The sequence below is a fragment of the Asparagus officinalis genome, chromosome 8 (genome assembly GCF_001876935.1).
Source record: "Asparagus officinalis chromosome 8, Aspof.V1, whole genome shotgun sequence".
Lineage (NCBI taxonomy): Eukaryota > Viridiplantae > Streptophyta > Magnoliopsida > Asparagales > Asparagaceae > Asparagus > Asparagus officinalis.
Window position 1 is genome coordinate 89831981 of NC_033801.1, and position 25790 is coordinate 89857770.

The following is a 25790-nucleotide window of genomic DNA, read 5'->3' on the forward strand; positions in this document are numbered from 1 at the left end:
AAAATATAACTCCTAAACTAGTATACCCAAGTTGATTGTGTGTGAAGCTTATTCTTGAATCATTGACTTGAATTGAATTGGCTTCATTTCAGATATCGTCGTTACGGCGCAAATCCTTTCAACCTGGATACATGTTAAACAAAACACAAATACTGGAAAAAAATACATGGTTATAAATTGTTTGTTAATATTAAAACTAGATTAGATAGTAGGCTCATAAACATGAGTTCTAACAATAAGCTATTTAAACTTTATAACAAAGGGATGTTAGAGCCAGGGGCTAAGAAGTTCCTTTTCTTTTTTCTTTGCTAGATCGGGGATCATTTGCCGTAAGGTGTTGGATCGTCCTTCTAGAGAATGAGGAGTTAGAGTAAGAATAAGATGATAGTTTTTCCTCTGAAGGATGAAATTTGTGTTTAGCAAGGATCTCGATTTGAGAATCCTCTTCTTTCTTGCATTTTTGAAGTAAAAATCTCTCTTGCTGAGGAGCCGATTTCTCTCTTCTCAAAAGAATAATGATATTTAATGTTGCGAGTCTTTGGGTAGGTGCTGTGGAATGGAACATGGAGTGACACTTGTCTCTTTAGGGGGACCTTTGATGGTGGGGATCTAGGGCAAGTACTGAGCACTCGGCCAAAAGTATTTTGTACCAGGATATTACGTGGATTAGGAGTTTATCTTGACGGGTGATAGGGTGTCTATTGGTCTAGACAAACGGGTTCTCATTGAGGCAAGCAGCTTTGATATGCTAAAAAAAATGTGTTAATTCTAGGGGGTACAGATGGATTGCAAATGTACGATATGATATTTATCCTGTTCGTATTTGGTTGCCAATCACGGCTACGAATATGATATGTATATGTATTGGTTAAGAAAACTTATGTCCACATCAGCCAAATCGATTACGGATACAAATAAAATAAGAGAAAATACATACAGATACAAAATGGATACGAGGAAAACATTCTAAGATTGCAAAATACATAGTTAATATGATACATGTGAGTCCACTGGTATGTTTCACATATCAAAAATCTAAGATTAGATCCTTGGATCATCAAATTTAATCTAAAATCCATTAATTGAATGGCCAAAGCAACCGCAGCTGTATGATTGATAGATATTCAAATGTATCTATTCGTGTCTTAACGGGTAGGTACGCAGATACATCCACGGTGACATATATCTTATTTTCTAATGCAAAATTTTGAGATATCCCAAGACAAGAAATGAATCATGCAAGTATCCCAAATCCCAATGCAGCTACAATGCAGAGCAAGACGAGTAATAATTAACCCATAACTCATCACCACCAACTCCCCAGCCAAGCGATACCCCTACACACGCTCTCTCTCTCTCTCTCTCTCTCTCTCTCCCCCCGCAAACCCCACACTCCTCAGACCCAGTAGCAAACAAACCAAACAATGCCGGGCTTCAATCGGCAACATTCTTCAAGATCCACCGTCATCAGAAGAACCCAATCCAATAGCAGCCCAGACCCATCGTTCATCTTCTTCAGAAATCACACCGCCGCTCTCGACCGCTGCTCCTCCGTCTCCGACGGCGATGCGCTCTTCTCCATCTTGGTCTTCTTTCTATTCACTCATTATTTATTTTTTACTTTGCATCGGATTCCCTTTGACTAGTCTGATGCTTTTCACACCACACACATTAAGTACCAACTTTTTAACGAAAAAAAAGATTGAGAGATATCAGCGGTCAGCAGACAGAGAATTTCGTTGGCATTTAGTAATGATTAAGTGGGATTTGAACGGGAACAAACCCTCTCTCTCTCTCTCTTCATTTTCTCTCACATTTTTGTGTTTCTTGGATTTTTGTCTCCTGGTTCAGAATTTGGCTGCAAGCCCAGATCCAGATCCACAGAGAGCAACTTGTCTTCACGAGGATAGCAACAATCCACCGTCATCATCAACAGCATCCTATAAAGCTAAAGGTCAGCAGTGGCCGCTTCTTTACTTTTGTCTTTCGCTTTCCCTTTCCAGTTGTTAGTTTTGTTTGAATCCTAGCTAGCCGGCTAAAAACCCATCAATAACGTCACAGAATTTGAGCAAGAGGAGGAGGGAGAGGAAGAAACTCTTGACCCATCAAAGCATTCCTTTTCTCATGCCGTAATAGGTAAACAATTTGTACTAAATTTCGCTGCGTTGTTGGAATTTGAATCCAAAATTGGATCTTTTTTGTGTCAAGAGTGCAAGAACAGGAGGTTTAGATCTGAGTCCCACTCGTTCCCCAAGCGAAAACCCCGAGACCACCGACCAACCTCCCTCGATTTCAATGGACATAATGCCGATGTCTCCATCATCTCCCCTCGGTTCCTTATGAGCAGCTTGAGCACCATGAAGAGCCCTGGGACCCCCAATTACCGATACCCGAAGGGATGGAGCTCGGAGCGGGTCCCACCGCCTTCAATCTCGAGCAGGAGGTACATGCCCTTCAATAATGGGAGACCCATTCCCTCGAAATGGGAGGATGCTGAGAAATGGATATTTAGCCCGGTCGGAAGTGAGAATGCTGGCCGGAGCTCGGTCCCTCCGCCGCATCACCGCCGGCCAAGTCGAAGAGCGGGCCCTCGGCCTCCGGCTTAACTCTGACGTCGTCTGCGGCCAGCAATCACTCTTTGAATAATGGGAGAGCTGTGTGGGGGCATTGGTGGCTGGGTCCCTTCCTGGGTGAGGTCTCTGTAGGGGATAAGGGGGTTTTGGTGGTGGTGGGTGGGGTGGGGGTAAGGAGGTGTTATGGTGGGAGTTTCCTTCGTCTGGCGAAAATGCGGAAGCCTTGATACTGAGATCGGCGAGTATGCATGGGTGGTCGGATACAATGGTTGAGTCTTGCTCGTCTCTGCCAAGCTCACAGGGGACTGTGCAAGGTTTGTGATTTCTTTTCTTTTCTCTATATATTTTGAGATTTGAATTAGGGTTAGTGTGGATGAGATGAATTTGCCAGAGTTTGGTTATGTTGTGCATGTGTGGGAATTCCATTTGATAGTTGATTACCTTAAGCTATGGATTTGTTCTTGGTGTGTTGTTTGTGTAGTACTGTAGCTAGCTTAATCCTTCGACAAAACAATAACAACATCAAAGCATTTATCTTAGTGTTTTCAAGAGAAGGGATGGGGAGGGAGTTTTTTGGGGAACTAAATCATATTCTTCCTTTCATATCTCTTCACGGCTTTCTCTTCCATTTAGTAAAAAGGTACCGAATCCATTTTAGTTGTTTCCAAGCAAATTCTCTTTGGGGTAGCTCAAGTTATTATTTCTCCATGAACCCATCTTAACCCTTCTGATTTATGTGGTGACAATATTGCACAACTTAACTAGGTAACTTATGCGGACTTGTTTCAGTTTTCTGGTTCTAGTCTTACTGATATTTTTGTCCATTTTGGAAGATATGTTTACTAGATGCCACAGCTATATGATATGATATTATCATAGGTCATAGGCTGATTTCTCCAGTACTGTTTATTAATCAACTGCCTCCCATGGGAACCAACTAAAAAGGGGAACCCACGGCTTATTCATAGTTTAGTTGAAAGCACTTGAGCATTAATGCTGATATTATTTTACTGTGTTTCCATTTTTCTATATGCTAAATAGCAGAAACCCCCTTAACTTTGGACAATTAACAGATTACCCCCATGATTTTCAACATATCAGAATCCCCAGTTAGGAGTTACTAGCCGCTATGCAGGACTTGCACTTAAGCATTTCCCGCTATCCAAGCATTTCTTACAGACCATATGAGATTTCTAGAATAATTCAAGCAGTTATCGAAGAAACATCTTTATGTTATGGTTGATCGGTTCCTAAAGATTTGAAGGTCCCTAATAACGTATGATTCCTTAAAATTTTGCTTTTATTCTACGGGCTCGAGTTCAAGAAATTGCATCCATCTAAATATATATATAAACCTAATCAGCGGATCATCTCCATTCTGGTGTTATCTCCTTGGAAGTCTTCAAAATTTACAATGTTGCGATTTCATCACCTTATATTTCTTGTGTCTGAATCTGCTCTGCCTATGTGGCTATCCATCACGATTCACGAAATAGTGAGTACACCTTAGGACTTCTCATTTCCCCTCTCTTGTCTGAGTATTTCCTTGCTCTCTTTCTTGTATGTTGCTGAATATGTGCAGTTCATTGTGAGAAGTGTAGTAAGAAAGAATCTACCTCCTATACATAACTAAATCTGTGTATCAAAAGTGCACATCAAAACTTTTTCAAGGCATTATATTGTTGCAAAGTATGGTTGTGGGTTAGATGGTAATAAAGTACTGTTAATTTGCTCATAGATGATGCTACAAGTGATCCTTCTTTCCCAGGTGTATTTCAAGTCTCTAGGGAACTTAATTTAGTGGCATGAGGACACCTTGATTCAAAAACTTCCATGCCAAAGCAAAGAATTGACGGGACTTTGGTTTTCCATGCAACAAAAATATGCGGATCACTTGGCTTATCGTCTTTAGACCACAGTTGTGGCTAATAACCATTCAAAGAACATTTCATCTGTTAAAAGATGCAAGAAATAATATTCTTAATATAAGTACAAGTGTATACAGATTGATGAAAAGGGCATCTAAGTATTGTTCAACTTTCATCACTTGAACTGTATATATGAGATCACCTATATGAAAACTGTTACTAAGTTCTTATTGTGGCCTCCGTACTGGTGAGCATATTTCTTTTTCCTCTCCAGTTTGCATTATGTAGTCGCTGCTCACTCCAAGCTAGAACAATTCCGGACAAATTTTTAGTTCCTTTTCAATTATCTAGATCAATAGGACCTTGTGAAGAATGATCAGATGATTGTTCCCTACCTTAGTTACGTCCCGTGACAGAAAATAGTTCTATTTTTCTCTTTTATGCAAATGCAGAGAAAGGAATGTCTTCATTTTTTGTTTCTAAGAATAGTTAGAGCATTTACTACTGGGAAAAACGAGCTAAGAAAATGTTACGATTGTATATATTGCTCTATGATATCTATAAACTGTTTCTTCTGATTTATTTCATATATCTAGGGGAAAAAATCGCAGTTTGCTAAAATAGGGAAGGCTATCTAACATTCAGTATGCTGAATTTTCCAAAACTTCTTTTTTATTTTCAAAGAGTTTATATTACCCTCTTTCGAAGCACTTTGTTTCTAAGATCTAATGCTTGCCCAATTTCTTTTCTCACCTTGCTTTGCTGTATCTTGAGTGCTGATCAGATGAAAAAGTCGATAGCAACAGAGGAAACAGCAGGTTGTCTTCTGCAATTTTAAGGAAGGATGTGGCTACACAGATGAGCCCTGATGAAAGCACTCAGTCTTCTCCTAAAGAGAGACATCCATTCTCTCAATCACCATTAGCCCATCCAATTGAAAAACTTGAGAGCCATTTCTCAAAGTTAGAAGTCAGAGATGTGCAAGTTGATGATCGGGTTACTGTTACAAGATGGTCTAAAAAGCAAGTCGCTCGAGGCTCTGATAGGCGTTCAATGAATATTATAGAATGGAAAAAGAAAACTGTAGAGGCCAAGGCTGATCCTTCATCTGTTTCAGAAGTGGCAGAGACAACAAAGTGCATTTCCAAGTAAGAAATATCATGGATAGTTGACCATTTGGTTTTTGGGTTAATTGTACTTAGTACCCTGAACTTTCACCAATTTTTAACCTCGGCAACCTTTAGTTCAACTTTGCCCAAATAATACGCCAAAGTTCCACCTACTGTAACTTTAGTTCCTTCCATTACAGCACCATTCATAATTTGTTTAAGAGGAATTGCGTGATAATATCAAGTGATAGTATTTGACCTTTATACCCAAAACTAAAAAGAAATCCCCTGAATCCCTTTGCTCCTCCTTCCTTGTGCTATTTAGCCCAAAACCCATTGAAATTAAAAACAACAACCACTTCTTCACTTTCGCAAACACAGAACTCTGAATTTTGGTATTATATAGCAACACCCTAAATTGAAATGAAGAATTGATAAAGAAAAGATGTTTTGGGCAAATTTAATCATGATGTGATGGAGGGTATGAAAAGTTAAAAGTGGGTGAAATTTTGGGATATTATTTGGCCTTAAACTTCAGGGTATAAACTTAAATATTGGTGAAGCTTTAGGGTATTAGCCTGCAATTAACCCTCAGTTATGTTTATAAAATCATGAGCTGCCTCTCTTACGTGTTCCTCTAAGGTACAAGAGAGAGGAAGCCAAAATAACAGCATGGGAGAATTTGCAGAAAGCAAAAGCAGAGGCAGCTATTAGGAAACTGGAGGTGCTTAATGCGACTGGAACATTTTATATTAATCTGGGGATGCACTTTCATTATCATAAATCATCATTAATCTAAAGCTTCGAACTTTTTATTATCCTGTTTTAGATGAAGCTAGAAAAGAAAAGGTCATCATCAATGGACAAAATTTTGAGTAAGCTTAAGTCTGCTCAGAGAAAAGCACAAGAGATGAGGAGTGCAGTAGCTACTGTCCAGTCTCAGCAGGTTGCAAAGACTACTCCCAGAAGGAGTTTATATTTCCGTAGAACTGGACAGACAAGTTCTTTAAGTGGTTGCTTCACTTGCCCAGCTTTCTAGTCCCCGACATTGGTCTACTCTCATCTCATCGCGAGTAAGTCCTATTTTAAATGTTTCGTACACACCATGCTAAAAATTCATAGAGTTGTGGTGATTAGTAGGAAATTTAAATCAGACAGTTCCAAGAATGAAAGCTAAAATATTATTCACGTAAATATTAATTTGTTCACATGCATGCAAGATTTTTGGTATGGTAAAACTCTGATATTTGTTTGGAAGGTCATTTACATACCTATTATGCATTCTTGATATTCAACAGCAATCAATTTCGACTATTTATATTGAAGTAGAGATCAGGGTTTTATGTTGTGGTTTCAAACATAAAATTTCAAAATGATTTTGCTGAACTTAAAGTTATCTGATTACTTATACTTGTCCAATCACATTCGACACATATTTGCAGGACAATCCTGTTAATACATTAATATTAAAGTAACTCGCAGTATTGGTGGGCAAACCACTCATTTGGAGAGGATGACTATTTTTTTCCCCTGAGTTCATATTTATATAGCTAAATTTCTATTGAATAAATCATGAATTGAACAAATATAGTTCGTAAAATCATGATTTTTGTTGGAATTAATGGAGCACACAAACAAATACCACACAAGTAAAGAGCACAAGCACCAAGACAACACAAAGTTTTTTATGTGGATCGACCAAACATGCCTACCAATGTTATATTAAACGTTGGGCGCTTCTAGGCGTAGGACTTGGCGCCCAGCGCTTAGTCGCCTAGGCGGACGCCTAAGCGGTTTCTGGTACTTTTTTCTTTTTTATTTTTTTAATTGTGATACTTGAAGATAAATATATATATATATACTCAATCAAATATGCATAAATACCAAAATACCAACACTATTAACTAAATTACTTGGTTTACCAATTATAATAGCTCTTTGTATGTTTATACTTCTCAACTCAAATTATAAGTTCATCTCAACAATGAAAAACTCATTCTCAACTCAAATTACTGTTAACTTATAAGTTACTGTTAAGTTTAAGTTAACAATAAACTTACACTTAAGTTTACTGTTAACTAAATATTGTTAACTTAAGTTTACTATAAACTTAAACTTAAGTTTACCATCAACAAAAAACTTAATATTAACTTAAACTTAAACTTAAGTTTAGTGTTAGCTTAAACTTAAGTTTAACTTAAACTTAAACTTAAGTTTACTGTTAACTTACACTTCTTAAGTTTAAGTTAATGTTGTTAACTAACTTAAATAGATATTTAAGAAGAATTTTTTACCTTGGTAGTAGTTACAGAGATCGGTGGAGCTCGGCAATGTTACAAAAAGTGCTAGGCAGATTAGACGTTTGAGCGAGCACCTAGTGTCTAGACCCATGGGCATACGCCCAGGCGTTTGACTATTTTTAAATTATTTAATTATAATAATTGATAAAAATATGTATGAAATTCATATAAATTTTTAAAAAAAGATAGCAATCTTAGTTCCACAATAAATCATGCATACTAAGATACTAAATAGTCAAAATAATAATTATTAATGCTAGAGCCTAAGATGTTTTTTTATTTTTAATTATAATAATTGATAGTGAATGTCAATGTTATGGAAAGCTTAGATGCCAGAATGGTGTCTAGGCGGATTTCTTTCTTCATTTAAGTAGTGGTCGATGAGGTTTTGCTGAAGGTGTAGTGGAGGTGTTCATATTTGGAGGTTAATGGAGTTCGGAGGACGTGTAGGATACAACACATAAAATTATAACCAAGACCTACAGGGTGCAATTCACGTAAACAGACAATACTCGCTTAAACAATCGTAAAATCTAGATGGGCAGCCTAAATACCGTCTAGGCGTTAGGCGTTAGTTAGGCAGTCTAGGTACCGTCTAGACCTAGGCATACGTCTAAGCGGACTAGGAGGAGGTTTTTTAAACAGTGATGCATACATCCACAGTCTCTCATCATTTATCTTCACAAACCAATACAATCAATACAAAAGATACAAGTTTTGCACGGACAAACTTAAAAACTCTAGCACATCTCACATATCTCATGGACCCGAGAACACCAATCACTCAAGAGCTCCAAGAGTCCATCACGCATCACATCACGCGAAGAACCCGAGAACACCGATCACTTAAGAGTTTCTAAAGGGGAGCCTCCCTCTCTCACCTGGAGGATAACTTTCTCACAACATACACCCATCCTTTTATAGCCTCTGATTAGAAGTTCAAGGAACTAACCATTAATGCAATATTTCGTCTTCCTATGCATTATACCCCTTCAAACTTTCACCTTTTCATTCTCCAATGTTGACTAGCCTTTCAAACTTCTTTGATCCATATCTCCAACACTTTAATGTGATCAACTACCATCAATATTGAACACGCACCCCCATTGGCCATTGTGCCTTAGTCAATCGCCGCTCCTCCACTGGTGTAGGTGAACCACCCTCGCTATTGCCCTCCATTACCAATCGCTATTGCCCGTCCGATTATTCTGTGTTACCAATCGCTACCTCTGTTTTTTAAGGTTCATCACCACCATCCGTAACCTATCAACCTCCGTCACACCTTCCAATGGTTGCGCATGCTCCCTCAATGCGAACCATCACCGCATCGCCCCTCATAGCTCCGTTCACTGTTTTAAGCCTCATATGCATTGGACGTCTTGGATCTTCCATTCATTGGTAGCCATCTCCATTGAGGCCACCACACTCAAGACTACAAACCACTCCATCCAACGATATCGTCGATCTTTGACTTTGGGCAACAGATTTGCAAACTATCAATCGGCTATGCTTGACAAGCTCCTCCTTGCAGTGTGTCCCAACCTTCACACACTCCGACCAACTTAGCTCTGATATCACTTTTGGGGATTAACGGAGCACACAAACAAATACCACACAAGTAGAGAGCGTAAGTATCAAGACACAAGAAAGAGTTTTTTACGTGGTTTGGCCCAACATGCCTACATTCATGGTCTCTCATCCAATATCCTCACAAACTCATACAACCAATACAATTGATACAAGTGATACAAGTTTTACACAGACAAACTGGAAAACCCTCGCACATCTCACATCTTTCATTGAACTCGAGAACACTGATCACTCAAGAGCTCCAAGAAGCACACACCACATCACTCAAAGAACCCAAGAGCACCAATCACTCAAGAGCTCAATGTAAGCATATTTACACACAATATATGCTATAAATATGAATAAATCAAATGCGTAAGAGATCAGCATACTTCCAGCCATTGACGCTTTTGCTTGGAGACACCTATCGCTCTGCGTTTTGGAGTTCTTCTAAGCTGTCAGTCATTCGTTTGATGGTGTATAGAAAATATCGAGAGAGAGAGAGAGAGAGAGAGAGAGAGAGAGAGAGAGAGAGAGAGAGAGAGAGAGAGAGAGAGAAGAGAGAGAGAGAGAGAGAGAGAGAGAGAGAGAGAGAGAGCTTAGGGGCCCAAAACCATTTTCAATTATATATATCGATGTGCTCCCATCAAGCACTTTGCACACTTAGGGGCAGTTACCAGAAAAATAGGATCAGCTTAACGACCCACAAAAATGGACAGTAACAGCAAAACTAGAGAACGTTGGACCATTTCATGGGTGGTTAACACCACTCCAAGATTCTAGGTTATAAACTTACATTCTCCCACTTGGCCCATACGTTCAATATGGTGTCAAATCAAAATCCCATCTAAGAAATCCGATACATGAATTTTGGCGATAAGTCCTCTAATAACTGAGTATTATCTTCTATGTATTACTATGTATTATATTTCTTAGATCAATCCAAATGTGAATATTACTTAATGAATAAACGCTACATTTATTCCAGGTCCAATAATAATTGATTTTTCTCAAATTTATTAATGTGCACCATAATATGAGAAAATATCGTAAAGAGGAGTTTCACTAAAACAACAATGTCCATACAATGAAAATCACATTATGGAACCTAATCGCATTCTAACAGCAATATCCTTGAACTCCATTGGTGGCATGCATTTTGTCAAAGGATCAGCTATCATCAATTCAATGCTAACATGCTCAATGACCACTTCCTTTTCTTTAAGACGTTCCCTTATGGCTAAATACTTAACGTCAATGGTTTGCTTCGACTATTGTTGTTTTTGTCATAAAAATAACAGCTGAGTTGTCACAATAGATCCTTAATGGCCTAGAAATGGAATCTACAAGTCTAAGTGCAGATATGAAACTTTTTAGCCATACATCATGTGATGTAGCCTCAAACAAGAAACAAAATCAGCCTCCATAGTGGAAGTAGCAATCAATGACTGCTACACACTTTGAGATATAGCTCCACCGGCAAACATGAAGACATAACCTGATGTTGATTTCCGTGAATCAACGCACCCAGTATAGTCTGAACTGAGTACCCTATCACCTCCAGATTGTCGGTTCGTCTATACATAAGCATGTAATCTTTGGTCCCTTGAAGAGTACCTCATCACTTTCTTTGCAGCTCTCCAGTGGTACAATCATGGGTCACTCTGATATCTACCTAAAATTACCACAACAAATACAATGTCAGGTCTTGTACAGACCTGAGCATACATCAGACTTCCAACTGCGGAAGCATATGGAATGTTTTTTATTTGTTCCCTTTCAAAGTCATTTTTTTGGGCACTGGTTTAAATTGAACATGTCACCCTTCAAAACGGGAGCTGCACTCGGTGAGCACTCTTTCATCTGAAATCTCTCTAAACTTAATTAATACAGGTTTCTTGAGATAGACCTAAAACACCATGGGATCTATCTTGATGGATCTTAATGCTAATGACATAAGATGTATTGCCTATTTCAAAATTCTTAGAGAGAAATTGTTTCACATCATGCATCAAACCTCTATCACTGGTTGCAAGTAACATATTATCCATATATAAGATAAGGAAACAAATTTTGCTCCCACTAACCTTCTGGTATATACATTGATCCATGATATTCTTTTCGAAACTAAATGATGAGATAACATCATGAAATTTTAGATACCACTGACGGGATGCTTTGTTTCAATCTATATATGGATCTATTAAGCTTGCAAAACAAATGCTTACCATCGCCGGAGGAGAATCTTTCTGGTTGTTTCATGTAAACGTCTTCCTCGAGGTCACCATTCAAGAAAGCCGTTTTCACATCTATTTTATGCAATTTCAAATCAAAGTGAGCAGCCAATGCCAAAATTACATGAAGGGAATCTTTCTTAAACAGAAGAAAATGTATCTGTGTTATCAATTCCTTCCTTTTGAGTGAATCATTTAGCAACTAGTCTTGCATTGTATCATTCAATGTTGCCTAATGAGTCTTTCTTGGTCTTAAAGACGCATTCATATCCTGTGGGTTTTGCCCCCTTAGCCAACAAGATCGCAAGCACTATTACTCTTCATGGAATTCATTTCTTCCTTCATGGCATAGTACCATAAATTTGATTTTTTGCAACTCATGGCTTGCGAGGTGAAAATGTTTTACGATCATTATTAGCTCTAATATTGTAGTCAGATTCTTGTAAATATACGACATAATTACTAGAAATTGTTGACTTCTCGTTCTAGATCTCCTTAATGCTGCATCAACATCCTCCTGGGGAGCATGTTGTTCAACTGGTTACTGAATGCTTTTAGGCAATTTCTGAATAACTGGATCTACTAAATTATCAACAGCTTGTGGAATTTCTTGATTGTCATTTGCATCAACTGTGAGTTGTTTAATTTCAACATTTGGTTATGCAATGTCAATCTAAGGAGCTCTATGAATGACAATCAACTTACTACTTGAGGTGAAAGGTTGAGTATCTAAATGATCCTTCTCAGAAACTATATGCTGAGGTTGATTCCTCCCACTGATTAAGTCATTCTTAAGAAATTTCGCATTTCTTGTTTCCACAATTCTAGTTTGATGCGATGGACAATAAAACCTATATCCTTTGGACCTTTCAGCATATCCAATGAAATACCCATTTATGGTCAACTCTTATTTTAGACAGACATCCCTAAACGTGTATATGTTGCAAACTCAGTTTCCAATGTTTCAATAATTAAAACGGCATTTTTGGAACAACCATGGTTGGAACCCGGTTTAATATATACACAACCGTTTTAAGAGCTTCGGTCCACAAGGACTTAGGAAGTTTGGAGCTAAGCAGCTTGCTTAGCACCATGTCCAATAATGTTCGGTTTCTTCTTTCTGTCACACCATTCTGGTCCAGAGATCCAGGCATAATGTATTGAGCAATTATCCTGTTTTCTTGAAGATATTTTGCAAATGGACTCGGTGCTTGTCCATCCTCAGTATATCTACCATAATATTCTCCACCTCTATCAAACCTCACGATCTTAATTTTTTTCCGCATTGTTTCTCTACTTCGGCTTTGAATATTTTAAAAACATCTAGCCCTTCATTCTTGTTATGAAGCCAGTAGAGACATGTATCGTGAGTAATCATCTATGAATGAAATAAAATTTTCTGACCATATGAGTCCATATACAGACTACAAATATCCGTATGTATGATTCTAATATGTACGAGCTCCTCCAAGCAACTTTCTTTGATTTATTGGTTTGCTTTCCCTTTATGCAGTCCACACAAGTTTCAAATTCGGTAAAATCCAAAGTACTAAGTACTCCATTCACCAATCTTTTAATCCTTTCAAGGAAGATATGTCTTAATATTCGGTGCCACATCATTGAGTAAGTTTCATTCATAACAGATCAATTTGTTCTAGCATAAACATGGAAGTTTCATTCATAACACATCGGTTTGTTCTAGCATAAACATGTGTTGCATTATAACATGCATTGTTTTACAAATTAAAACGGAAAAGACCATCGGACAATGTACCGTTTCCAACAAAATCAGTTTGATAATTTAAATTTAGAGATTTGTCTGAAATAGAAAGGAACATCCAAAAGGTACAAGTATCGAAACTGAAATCAATTTTCTAGAGAAATTGAGGATATAAAATATCTTTTCCAATTTCAAAACAAAACCAATACTCAGAACTAAATTGCAATCTCCAACAGCCTCCACATGTGAACGCATCTTGTTTCTAGATAAGATGTACTGCTCACTTCGCTCTGGCTTCCTTCAGTTTTGCAAATCTTGCAACTCATTTGTAATTTGGATTATACAACCAAAATCAATCCACAATGTGTCATGAGAAACTTAAGCCATATTAGATTCAAAACAAACTGGTGAGATTGGATTACCTTTTTTTTTCAAGCCATTCTTTGAATTTGACGCAATCCTTCTTCATGTTCCCTTTTTCTTGCAAAAGAAGCGCTTGGATTCCTTCTTAATATCAGCTTGGATAGGTATTTGACCCTTTCCCTTCGATGTAGCTTGAATTTTCTTCTTTCTTGAATAGCTAGATGTGCACTCTATGAACTCTCCCTGTTCCAACAATAATCTCTCTTCCTCTTGAACACACATGATCATTAATTCATTTATTGACCATTTGTCTTTATGTGTGTTATAAGAGATCTTAAAAAGTCGATATGGTTATGGAATACTGTTCAAAATATAGTGTACGAGGAAAGAATCAGACATCTCAACTTTAAGTTTCTTTAACTGAGTTGTAATGTCTCTCATCTTCATGATGTGCTCATGCACACTTCGGATGCCTGTGAGCTTTGTGGATGAAAACTTCATAATCAGGATGCTAGCTATTGCCTTGTCTGAAGTTTCAATTTGCTCATCAATAGCCTTCAGCATAGCACATACATTGTCATGTTGTTCAACAGAACTATGAATGTCAGTAGAAATTTTAGTCTTTATGAACATCACACTTAGGTGATTAGATCGCTCCCAACATTCATAAAGAGCAATTTCAGCTACAGTGCTGGCTTCGGTGACTTTAGATGGTTTATCTTTCCAGCTAGTATAGTCAATGTCCATCTATCCCAAATGAAGGAGAATTCTCTCCTTCCAAATGTTATAGTTTTCACCCCTTAATTTGGGAATTTCACAACTTGTATCAAAGAAACTAGCAGTTTGAATAGCTGCCTAATTTAACATACTAGTTTTTACACACGTGCAATGCACGTGATTTAATACCATGATTAAGTATTTTTGACAGTTTATGCTCATTTTTTTCTTTAAACTCTTACATCCCGATTATTTTTTTATGTTTGTTTAAATGGGATACACCCAATTTAAATTTTCATGTTGATATTTGAATTGACAAAAAACAAATATAATTTAAAAATAATTTGAATTTTCATATTATTTTTGACCGATATGAAACTAAGCTTTATTTGAGAAAGTATAGCATTGTAAAGTGAAAAATATTAAAATAGTGTTATACAAGTAAGGTGAATATTTAAAACCAATATGGCAAAATGATTGATTTAAAGTATGTTAAAACGATGCAAAACAGAATATGAAGTTTATTCCTAATCATTGATAGACTTCATAAAAAAATATAAATTAAAGATTAATGCTAACTCTAGTATACTTTTATATGATAAAAACATCCACATAAGAATATAAAAGTACTGAAAAAAATTCATGAAACTCCCTTCTAAAGATTCCTAATTTCACTCAAAATAATTAAACTATTCTATAAAATATTCATAAAATATTGTTTTTATTTCTTCTATTTTATTTTTTATTGAGTTAAGATCAATCCTTCTTTAGGTTTATTATTTATCATTTCTCGGACAATTCTAGAGTATTTTCTTCATCATCTACATCAATTGTGACATCAGGCTAATTTTGTATTTTTTATGCCATTATCTTTCCTGGGCTCGTTAATTTTTTATCATCTCATTTAACTTTACAAAGAAGTCAAATGTACTTATGATGTTCAACACAAACTGCTCAAAATATAGACTTTGATTTTTTTTTCTATTTCAATGAGAATAAATATTAATTTCATATATATAAAATTCTTTGTGTTCCTAATTTATTACTTAAATAAATTAGAAGCTATCTCTTTATTTTCCTCTAAAATGAATTCTTCTGATGTGCATCCAATAAGAATTTCTGTTATTTCAATAATATTACCTTTGCTCTATCCCTGTCATTTTCCATAAAGATCTAAACTAAATACCTGCATTATTCATTACCAATTTCTCTTAGATTATAATATTAATATTTAATTTGAAGAACACAGTATGGAATTTATGAATACTTACTAATTTTTCTTATGTCTTCCATGGAGATTTTTTCTTTGATTAGGATAAAGTTATTAAATTATTTTTTAATGTAACTCATTCAGTGCTTCATTAATAGATATGTCTTATGTTAATTCCAATTCAAGTGATTCATTGACGTTTTCTGAATTTTAGATTTATTTCCATCACTTTGCCATTTGTAATGGAAATAACTCAATTCTTTTAAAGTTATCTCTAAATATTCTAATAGTTTTTCCATATGTAATTCCTTGTATTCTTTTACCCTATAAATATTATTAACGTTAAAGATTAAAGTTTCTAAATTAAAATCAATTAATGCTAAGGTATAATATTATAGTGTTTTATCATTTCTATGGATTTAAACATCTATCAATTAATGTTACGAATGTATTTTGGCTACCCCAACTTATTACTAAAATTATATGAAATTACTTTAATTTATATAGTGCCGATAATTTTTAATCTATAATATTTTTAAAAATTTTATCCATTAACCGGATGTTTTTAATCAATTCTTATTGTTTTTGTTTACCAGTATCAACTTAGACTATTCTTAGATGCTGAAAATGGATAGTAAATCCCTAAATTAGAAATTTTAATATATATATATATGAAAAATACCAAACAATTACACTTTTCTTTGCCAAGTTTTAAAATTTTAGCCCATTTTTGTGGTTTTGAACTTTGAGGGTGTGATTTATAATTTTTAAAATTTTGAAAGAGTTTTTAAAAAAATTTACTTTTAAGTTTGGTAGTTGTAAATTCTATGTTTCATGTGTTGGTGGTAATTTTTTAAATGTTAGTATATTTCTTGTAACTCTAAAATTTTGAGGGTGTCTTTTGTAATTATTAAAACTATAGATTAATTTTTAAAAATATTAAATTTCAGCGGTCTACCAATCGACGAATTTGATGTGTGCTAGTTAAAATTTTTGAAAATTTAGAGTTTTTTTTACGATTTTTAAATTTTGAAGGAGTTTTTTAAAAATTTTGAGGTTAATTTTGGTAAATTTTAATTTTTTAGGTGTCTAAGGGTAATATCTTGAATTCATCTTATTTTATTTACAAATTTTAGAATTTTAGGGTGGCTTTTTATAATTTGAACTTTTGAAGGTGTTTCTATAATTTTTGAGATATTGAGGGTGTTAATTAAAAATTTTAAATTTAAATGTTAAAAATTTTAGGTGTATCATGGTAATCTCTTGAATTCATCTGTGTTGTTTGTAAGTTTTAAAATTTTAGAATTTTAATGTGTTTGTCTGTAATTTAAACTTTTGAGAGTGTTTCTATAATTTTTGAGACATTGAGGTGTTAACTGAAAATTTTAAATTCTTTGCAAACTGATGTGAATTTTTTAATTTCATGTTTTTTATTTTAAGTTTTGAGACATTTTGGATGAGTTTTATAATTTTGAACTTTTTAGGGTCTTTTCTATAATTTAAAAACTTTTTATGGTTTTTTTGCAATACTTCATGTATTATAATATGTTATCTACTTGTAATTTCTTTATCTTAACAAACTAATATCATTTTTATGTTTTATATATTTTATTAATATTAGTTTTTTTAAATTGTTAAGCTAAACAAGGTTCACATAGGATTAGGATAAGATATGATTATGATTAGGATAGATTAAGATATAAATAAAATATTCAAAATAGTGAAGGGTAATACTGACCATTGAAAATTAGAATTTGATTATAGATAAGGTAGTTCAAACTATAAAGTGGTATATTTGTCTAAAAAAGATTTTCCGAACTCGTGCTTTTAAAGGGAGTATGATATGCTTATTTGTCAATAAATTGAGACTAACAAAACAAAATATATGTTTTACCAATGTAAAACATATCTTCAATGACATAAATCAAATGACATAAAAATTGCTTGTGGGCCAAATTTTTAATTCAAACAGACTATCAAATCATATTCCAATTCCTACTACCTATGGGCAAATCAGGAAAATAATTTGATATTTTATCCTAATTAATTATTTAAATATAATAAAAATTCTTGTAGGATAAAATTTATTATACTAAACATTATTAATTACAATTAACGTCTTTGTATTAAATGTGATCAAAAATTAACTTAATATATAATTTCTTAGGCATAATTAGGTTTGTTGTGGCTAATCCCTAATTAAGTTAAAAAAAATTATATGGATCACTAGACGTTTTACATTTCATGCGCACACAAGACTCACCCTTGAAAACGACATGTTGTCCGACTCTATAAAAAAACCCAAAAACTACATGTCATTTGGAGTCATTTTCAACCTTGAGCCGGGTTGTTTCGACCTGATTTTAGACCCGTTTTCGACCATATTTGATCTCAGCCATTTATAGACAAAATCAAATGCTTTAAATCATAAAATTGACAAAAAATATCTCTAAACGATTCATAACATTAGTTTTCATAAACACTTTGTAAAAATAAAGTTATAAATATTGCATAATCCCCATTATAAGTCAAAATCTCAGAAAACTAATGCTTAGAAAAGCACCCATTCAAATGTTAAAGGCATTCTTAAAAACACGGAAACGCTATAGAAAATTATTTCTCGATGATTTGCAACCCTATATGATGTCAAGAATTGTATAAAATAATTTGACAAAAAAATTTCATCCATGACATATACGGGAAACCGAATACCAAGCGTTCGAACAATGTCAAGGCAGAGAATAAATCAAGCTATGATACCAAATGTATGCATATTTACACACAATATATGTTACAAATACGAATAAACTAAATGCAAAAGAGATCGGCATATCTCCGGCCATTGACGCTTTTGCTTAGAGACGCCTTTAACGCTCTATGTTTTGGAGTTCTTCTAAGCTCTCAGTCACTCGTTTGATGGTGTATAGAAAATATCAAGAGAATAATTGAGCTTAGGGACCCAAAACTCTTTTCAGTTATATATATCGATGTGCTCCCATCAAGTACGTCACACACTTAGTGGCAGTTACCACAAAAATAGGATCAACTTAATAACCCACAAATATGGGCAGCTACAATAAAAATAGAGAACGTTGGACCACTTCATGGGTGGTTAACACCACTCCAGAATTCTAGGTAACAAACTTATACTAAGAGAATCCTCCCTCTCTCGCCCGGAGGATAATTTTATCTCAACACACAGCCATCCTTTTAAACCCTCCAATTAGAAGTTCAAAGAACTAACCATTAATGGAATATTTCACATTCCTACAGTCCTTCAAACTTTCACTTTTTCATTCTCTAACGTTGGCTAGCCTTTTTTTAATCTTCCTCATCAATACTATGGACTTTTTCCTCATTTGTGAGATTTTGGGAGAATCCCAACAAATTCATTGTATTCTTAAAAGTTCTCATAAAAAGCATTGGATGGAAATCAAACCGTCACAGCGGTGCTCTGATTGCCAATGAACTTGACCATTGACCTCTGATTACTTCTGGGGATTCTGAAACCAGCTTAGAGGGGGTTATTCATTGGTGTATTTTGGGGCAAATTGGGTTAATTGTCCCAATAGGATAATTTTACCCATTGAGATAATTTGAGTGGAATAAAGTATGGTAAAATGGGATAATGAGACAATTTAAGTGGGACAATTTAAGTGAGACAATTTGCATGAAGTATCATAAAACAGAAAAAATCACTCAATTATCCTCTGTCTCTCCAGATTAGAAATCCAAGTTTTGGTAACTTGGTTGTCACTCCTCATAGTTCCCATAATCTACCTCATTGCTCATGAGCTGAAATTTTATGCAAAAAGCTGCAATTTAACCTCTACAGAGACAGTAGCAGTCTAGCTATTCAAAATTTCACCTTTTCCACAAAATTCAAGAACACACTCAATTGAAAGAAGAAAGAACCAATCAATTTGCATGAAGTTCCAAACTACGCTAACCTACTAGATCAACCAAAAATAAAACTAAATTGAAAGAAGAAAGAACAAAATTGACCTCAATTATGTCATGGAGAGCTATAATATTGGGATGCTTGATCTTCTTCAAGATCACGATCTTCAACATCAAGCTCTCCTGCAGCTTCCTACCCAATTTCTCCATCACGACCCTACCTCGGGCTGTGGTCTGTTCTTGAACTAGGCATCCTCCGACCCCCCACCGCTGCTCGCCGCCACATCGTTCCCTTCCTCATATTTCACCAAACTCCCATTCCGCTTTCTGTTCCCGTTCAACAAAACCTCCACGCTCCCATTGACCTCGTACCCTAGCCCTCTCGCGCTCAATCACAAAAATTACCCAAAATCAGATCTAATACAGAATCGACGGTGACAAATTCAAACACGACGGTGAGAGGGTGATGGAGAAGAGAGAAGGAGAAGAGATCGCTGGAAGAACGCGGAAGAAGAGACGCTAGGGTAATCTTGTTCCAGCAAATAATTTGGGGTAAATTTGAGGGTGGGGTTTGAGGGTTCTTTATATAGTTGGGATAATTTTGGGGGAAGTGGAGTATTTGTCTCCCAATTATCCCAACAAATCAATAACACTATAAAGTTGAATCCATATCCAATTGCCCCAATGAATAACACTAAAAAGTGGTGTTCCAAAAATTATCTCATTATCCCAGTATTTACACCAACCAATAACTCCCCCTTAGTTAAAATATGAAAATATTTTATGTGCCCTCTTATTATATTATGTTGAATTTTTATTAAACATGTTCCATTTATTCAGAGTTTTTCCCAATTTTGAAATTTTAACCATCTATTTCCAAAACAATAAACTTGTGATTATTATTTATATTTGATGTTAATCCCTTTTTTATTCGTCGGAGAGTAATTTACCTTTCTTTTTTAGTAGGTGGAGAAAAAATTGCGGAGCAAAAGTGGTTTCAACTCTGATGCAGAAAGTCTTGTAATCTTTTAGTACTTTGGTAATGATATAATAGAGATATTGGTGAAATACCAATTTGCAATATGGTGAGGGAGAAGGATTTGTTTGCAAGTCTTGTAATTTTTAGTGGTTTGTACAAGTAGTATCAACATGTAATGACATGGAATATAGTTCTTCTTTTTTCTTTTTCTTTTTTTCTTTTTTTGAAATTGCTTGATTTCTCAGCTGAAGTCTTTATAGCAAAAGATGCTATGGACATCTAAAATGAAGGTCAATTTCTTGCATGCTTTGCTCATCCAGGACACGACATAATTAGAGGTGGAGATTGATGTATAAGATGTTCATTTCACAGAGAGCCAATTAGGTTTTGTGATGATCACCAGTATAAGCGTAGCCCCAACAAAGTTTATTAGCGGCATAGATGTTTGTAAATTATTTGAGATAGAGTGGCAAGAGAAGAGAGAATAAATTTGGGTTCCGAAAATTTTAATGAATTTTAATGCTTTTGGATTCCACTTGTATCAGATAATTATTTGTTTTTCAAAAAAAGGATGATTTTTTTTTTAATTTCAACAGCGATAAAAATAATTACGAGTTAATATTCTATTTCAAGGGAAACAAGTATGATTTAATATTGTACGGGAAAAATCCTGACATCCTACTTTTCGACATCTATTTTCGGAAAAAAAAAACTCCTTAAAACAGGAAATGAGTAGAGCTTAAGATGTGCTCCCAAAATATATTTTAAATTGACGGCGGATGACATCGTTTAATTTAACGAATTTTACTAGAACATATGTCAAGTTTTTTCTTTAATAACAATTTTAAGACTAATATCGGGACGTGTAATGTTTATGTGTTATAGCCTGAAAGTAACTTAGTGTTAATCTCCTTTGGGAAACTAACACACGTTCCACACCACACCTAATCAGACTTATGTACAACTCGACGACTCGAGCTGCTCATGCGGTCGACTCTATTGTCCAACAACCTACATAGCCGAGTAAAAAAGCAGTATTAGTCGTCCAACCTAACCAAATGGCCTCTGCGAATAACCCACACTCGGTGTACTATTTCAGCCGACAAACTACGTAGTCGAGTAAAAAGACGGTGTTAGTCGGCCCTCCACCAGACGACTGTAGAGGCGGTAGTTTTCTCGAACCCTGCGCCGATAGCCGCATGCCCTTGCATTAACTGCTTTGGCAAAGTCATCATAACTCTAGTCCCCAAAGTCTTTATGACTTATCAAGCTTCGTCAGTATCAAGCACCTGCTGTCGCTTGGCACTAATCACCTAGATGACCTATCTTTGCCAACGACTGATACTTGTCAACTGTTTGCCGAGTCAGCTGCTTACTGGACAGCTCAAGTTACCTATCTTGTTGGACCCTAGGGGGGGGGGGATTAGGGTCTTATGCTAATCTAATCCGATTTTATGCTAATTTAATATGTTCTTACAATATGATATACAAATACTTATGAGCAAGAATATGCAATATGAACACATGTGATATATCCTATCAATGAGATATACTATATGATGTATGCAAGAATATATAAACTATCACAAGGGTGAAACAAACAAGATGCAATAGGCTATAAGGTGAACAGTTATAAGTGTGCCAATGCAAACCAAACACGCTATATGTTCACGAGGTTCGGACCTTCCGTCCTACGTCCCCGCTCCCCACTCTCGAGGAGAATCCACTACACAACCCGGTTTGGAAGCCGAAACTTCTCTACACATTCGGTTTTCTAGCTAACCGAAAACTCTACACACTCGGTTATCAAGTCAACCAACAACTCTCACAAATCCTCACAATGTACATGCACAAGCTACAACCTTAAGTATTGGTCCTCACGTATCGCCTTCCTCAAGTGCTCGGAATTATCACCTCTCACTAGGCCACCGACGCCACTCCTCTCGGTATCGACTATATTCTCACCACACACTCCTCTCGGTGTACAAGTGTATTACAAAGTGAACTCACAATGAAGGCTCAATACAAATGATTGTTCTCTAAACAAGGTGAGAACTCAATTAGGTACAACTGTAAGTCACAAACCCCACAACCCAAAATGTACTATGAATGTAAATACTATAAGCTCAATAGGTTGTGTGTGAACAAAGAGATAAAACAATATAAACTCAATATGAAATCTAGCTTATGAAATTAAGAACAAACATAAGAAATGCTAGAATTGAGTTTAAGAAAACTTCTCTATAGATGACAAGAAAGAGGGAGAAGAGTTGAATGCTCAAACACCAATAGATGATCTCCACTTGCTCTTGTGAAATTATCTTCACAAACCGAAACTTGAAAATGCTTATAAGCTTCTTAAACAAACTTAAACAAAACTTAAACCCTTGTTAAAACTTTTTTTAAAACATTCTCTTGGATATTGGAGAGATAAATACAATGGGGTATTTATAGGCTCCCAAAACATCAGCAAAAACCCAAGAAAAAAGACCAAAAACCCAAAAACAAACAAAACAGAAAACTAGCCGTTACTGTGCAACGGCTCTCTGATAAGTCGACTTATGAGTCTACTTATGAGTCGACTTATATGAGTCGACTCAGCAGAAGAAAAACACAGCTGGGCTACACTTCATAAGTCAACTTATGAGTCAACTCATGAGTCAACTTATGAGTCGACTTATACGTGCACAAACCTGAAATGTACAGAAAAAATTCAACTTTGAAGTGCCTTTAAAAATAGCAAATAAATTCCTAAAATTATGAAACTTTGGAAAATGTTTATAAACATGTAAATGAACATGTTACAAATTTTTTTTGGAATTGCACTTCACATTTGTAAAAAATTATCATTTTGTAAAATAGTCCAAAAACATGAAAACTAAACATACATGTTTTGACATTTTGACTAAACTATGTTTTGAAAAAATACAAAATGATTATATAGACTTAATACAAGATGTATATCATTATTGTAAGTCCATATACTAAGAAATCAATATTATCATAAAATTGCATATTCTATGCAGTATATATTTAAACATAATAGAGTATGAAACATATGATGATATATATTAATGTATATTTGTTTCATATCTATATAGTTAAACCAAAACACAATAATAAATATGAAACATGAAAACTCAAAACTATGTATGTATATATATAACTATATATATACATAGAAACCAAAAACTAAATTGTGTGTGTATGTATATATAAGGAAACCAATATAATGTGTGTATATATATGATTGAGCTTAAAGTACTAACACACATATTATAAGAACCTAAAACTACATATACCCAAGCTTGTGATCTTCAACGAAGCTCTATCTTGGTACACTTGCGGATGAAGCTTGAACTTGGATCTTCAACTTTGAATTGCAATGCTTCACTCCACAATTCTACCAACCTTCATTGGATATGATCATGAATGCGCAATTCCATCCATCCTCCTACTCGTTGTTTGCCTAGAATAGATACGAAAACACAAACACTAGACAAACAACATTAGAAGTAAATTGTTTGTTAAACATCATCAAAACAAGAAGGCTAACAATCTCCCCCTTTTTGATGATGACAAACAATTTACAAAAAAAAATATGCATGAATGAAAATGAATATATAAATTATAATTCACATGCATATAAACAAGGAAATGTATACTCACAATATTTCTCCCCCTTTGACAACATCAAAAAGGGGAAAACAACAAGAATGAAGAGAGCGAAAGCTCCCCCTATCAATATGTATGAGTGAGTATAAAACAAGTATAGGGAATAGCTCCACCTATCAAAATGCCATATAGAATATATGAAATGAAAGCTAAGGCAAAAACATGTGAGTAAGCATAAATGAAAGATATGCTAACCATAACTCACATACAAACAAGATAATGAGAACACATATTAATATGTCATTTATGAAAGAAGTGTCTCATTACACAAATATAAAAACATAGTGGATAAAAAATAGATTTATGAAAGCAAAGGAATGAGGAAAACATGAGAACCATGAAAAAAGTTTTCAAGTGAAAACAAATCACTCAAATGAAATCATAAATCAAGATTTGAGTCTAAAAACAATGTTTGATAAAAAAAAGAATTTTCTTTGTATAACTTGATCAAACCACTCATAGAATACATTATAACACACGAATAGATGATCCATAAGAACAAACACATAAATATCATCATATAAGTGAAATATAATGAATTCAAAGCAACAAATAAAAACACAATTTTAAGAGAGGTAACAATATATCAAGCTCTTAAGCTTGTTCCAATCCATATAATCATTCTAGCATCCGGTAAACATGATTTGAGAAATAAACACCCAATAAACCCGAGGGGTTATATAAATACAAACATCTCAACAAAAATTGACACTAATAATCATGAAAACAAAAGAATTGATCAAAGAAAAATTATTTTCATATTAAAAAAAAAATTAAAACATAATTTTCAAAACCAAGAAAAATTAAAAATTAAAAAAATAATATAATTCTTGGTTTTAAAAAGATTTTGGCATCCAAGTATTCTTGGTGTCGGATTGGTTAGGGACATGACCCATATCAATAAAGCTCAAAGTCCTAGGGTTATGAACTCTTTTGGGCATATTTGGTGTACTAACCCGGTCATAATAATAATTGCTCAAATGACCCTTCCGATTACAATTTATGAAATAAAAGTGACTCATTTGTTTTTGTGGACCATATGCTCGTGTACGGGAACCATTTGCAAACAAAGATTGTCTTTTAAAATTATTTTGCAAATGAGAAGCATTATCAAACAAAGGTGGTTTACTTGGGAAATTTGGCAAGTTTGAACATTTTTTTTAAATCATAACAAAACTTCGCCAAATGGCCAAATCTACCACAAATATCACATTTAAAAATATGCGGTCTACTAGAAACATTTGGCAAACTAGATTTTCTTTTCAAATCAAAATAATACTTAGCCAAATGACCAAAACGACCACAATAATCACATTTAAACACACTAGCATGCTTATGATGAGAAATAAATGCATGTGCATGTATGTGAGATGAAGAAGCCTTATGAGATGCACAAGAAGCATTAGTCTTAGAAGATTTATGTGCATCATAGCAAAATAGATGCACAAGAAGCATTAGTCTTAGAAGATTTATGTGCATCATAGCAAAATTTAGCAATGTGGCCTTTACGACCGCAAATTGAGCATTTGTAAACTTTGCTATATATGTGTGCATAATGAGTGGATGATGACTT

General features: G+C 34.8%; 2 protein-coding genes across 2 annotated transcripts; both read left to right on the forward strand.

Annotated features, from left to right (window-relative positions):
• LOC109851295 lies at positions 1048-2615 on the forward strand. The gene is made up of 3 exons (XM_020421355.1): positions 1048-1586; positions 1852-1954; positions 2062-2615. The coding sequence occupies exons 1-3, from the start codon at positions 1425-1427 to the stop codon at positions 2604-2606; spliced, it is 810 nt and encodes a 269-aa protein (XP_020276944.1). The 5' UTR covers positions 1048-1424; the 3' UTR covers positions 2607-2615.
• On the forward strand, positions 2785-20846 carry LOC109851297 (remorin 4.1-like). The gene is made up of 5 exons (XM_020421356.1): positions 2785-2887; positions 5226-5589; positions 6193-6274; positions 6380-6623; positions 20530-20846. The coding sequence occupies exons 1-4, from the start codon at positions 2818-2820 to the stop codon at positions 6587-6589; spliced, it is 726 nt and encodes a 241-aa protein (XP_020276945.1). The 5' UTR covers positions 2785-2817; the 3' UTR covers positions 6590-6623; positions 20530-20846.

What these genes read in the sequence shown, in the direction of transcription:
- LOC109851295 (XM_020421355.1), top strand. Translation starts at nt 1,425, where the DNA reads ATGCCGGGCTTCAATCGGCAACATTCTTCAAGATCCACCGTCATCAGA. An exon ending in ATGCGCTCTTCTCCATCTTG is followed by an intron (nt 1,587 to 1,851) that starts GTCTTCTTTCTA and finishes CTCCTGGTTCAG; the next exon opens with AATTTGGCTGCAAGCCCAGA. An exon ending in AGCATCCTATAAAGCTAAAG is followed by an intron (nt 1,955 to 2,061) that starts GTCAGCAGTGGC and finishes ATAACGTCACAG; the next exon opens with AATTTGAGCAAGAGGAGGAG.
- LOC109851297 (XM_020421356.1), top strand. Translation starts at nt 2,818, where the DNA reads ATGCATGGGTGGTCGGATACAATGGTTGAGTCTTGCTCGTCTCTGCCA. An exon ending in CTCACAGGGGACTGTGCAAG is followed by an intron (nt 2,888 to 5,225) that starts GTTTGTGATTTC and finishes AGTGCTGATCAG; the next exon opens with ATGAAAAAGTCGATAGCAAC. An exon ending in CAGCTATTAGGAAACTGGAG is followed by an intron (nt 6,275 to 6,379) that starts GTGCTTAATGCG and finishes ATCCTGTTTTAG; the next exon opens with ATGAAGCTAGAAAAGAAAAG.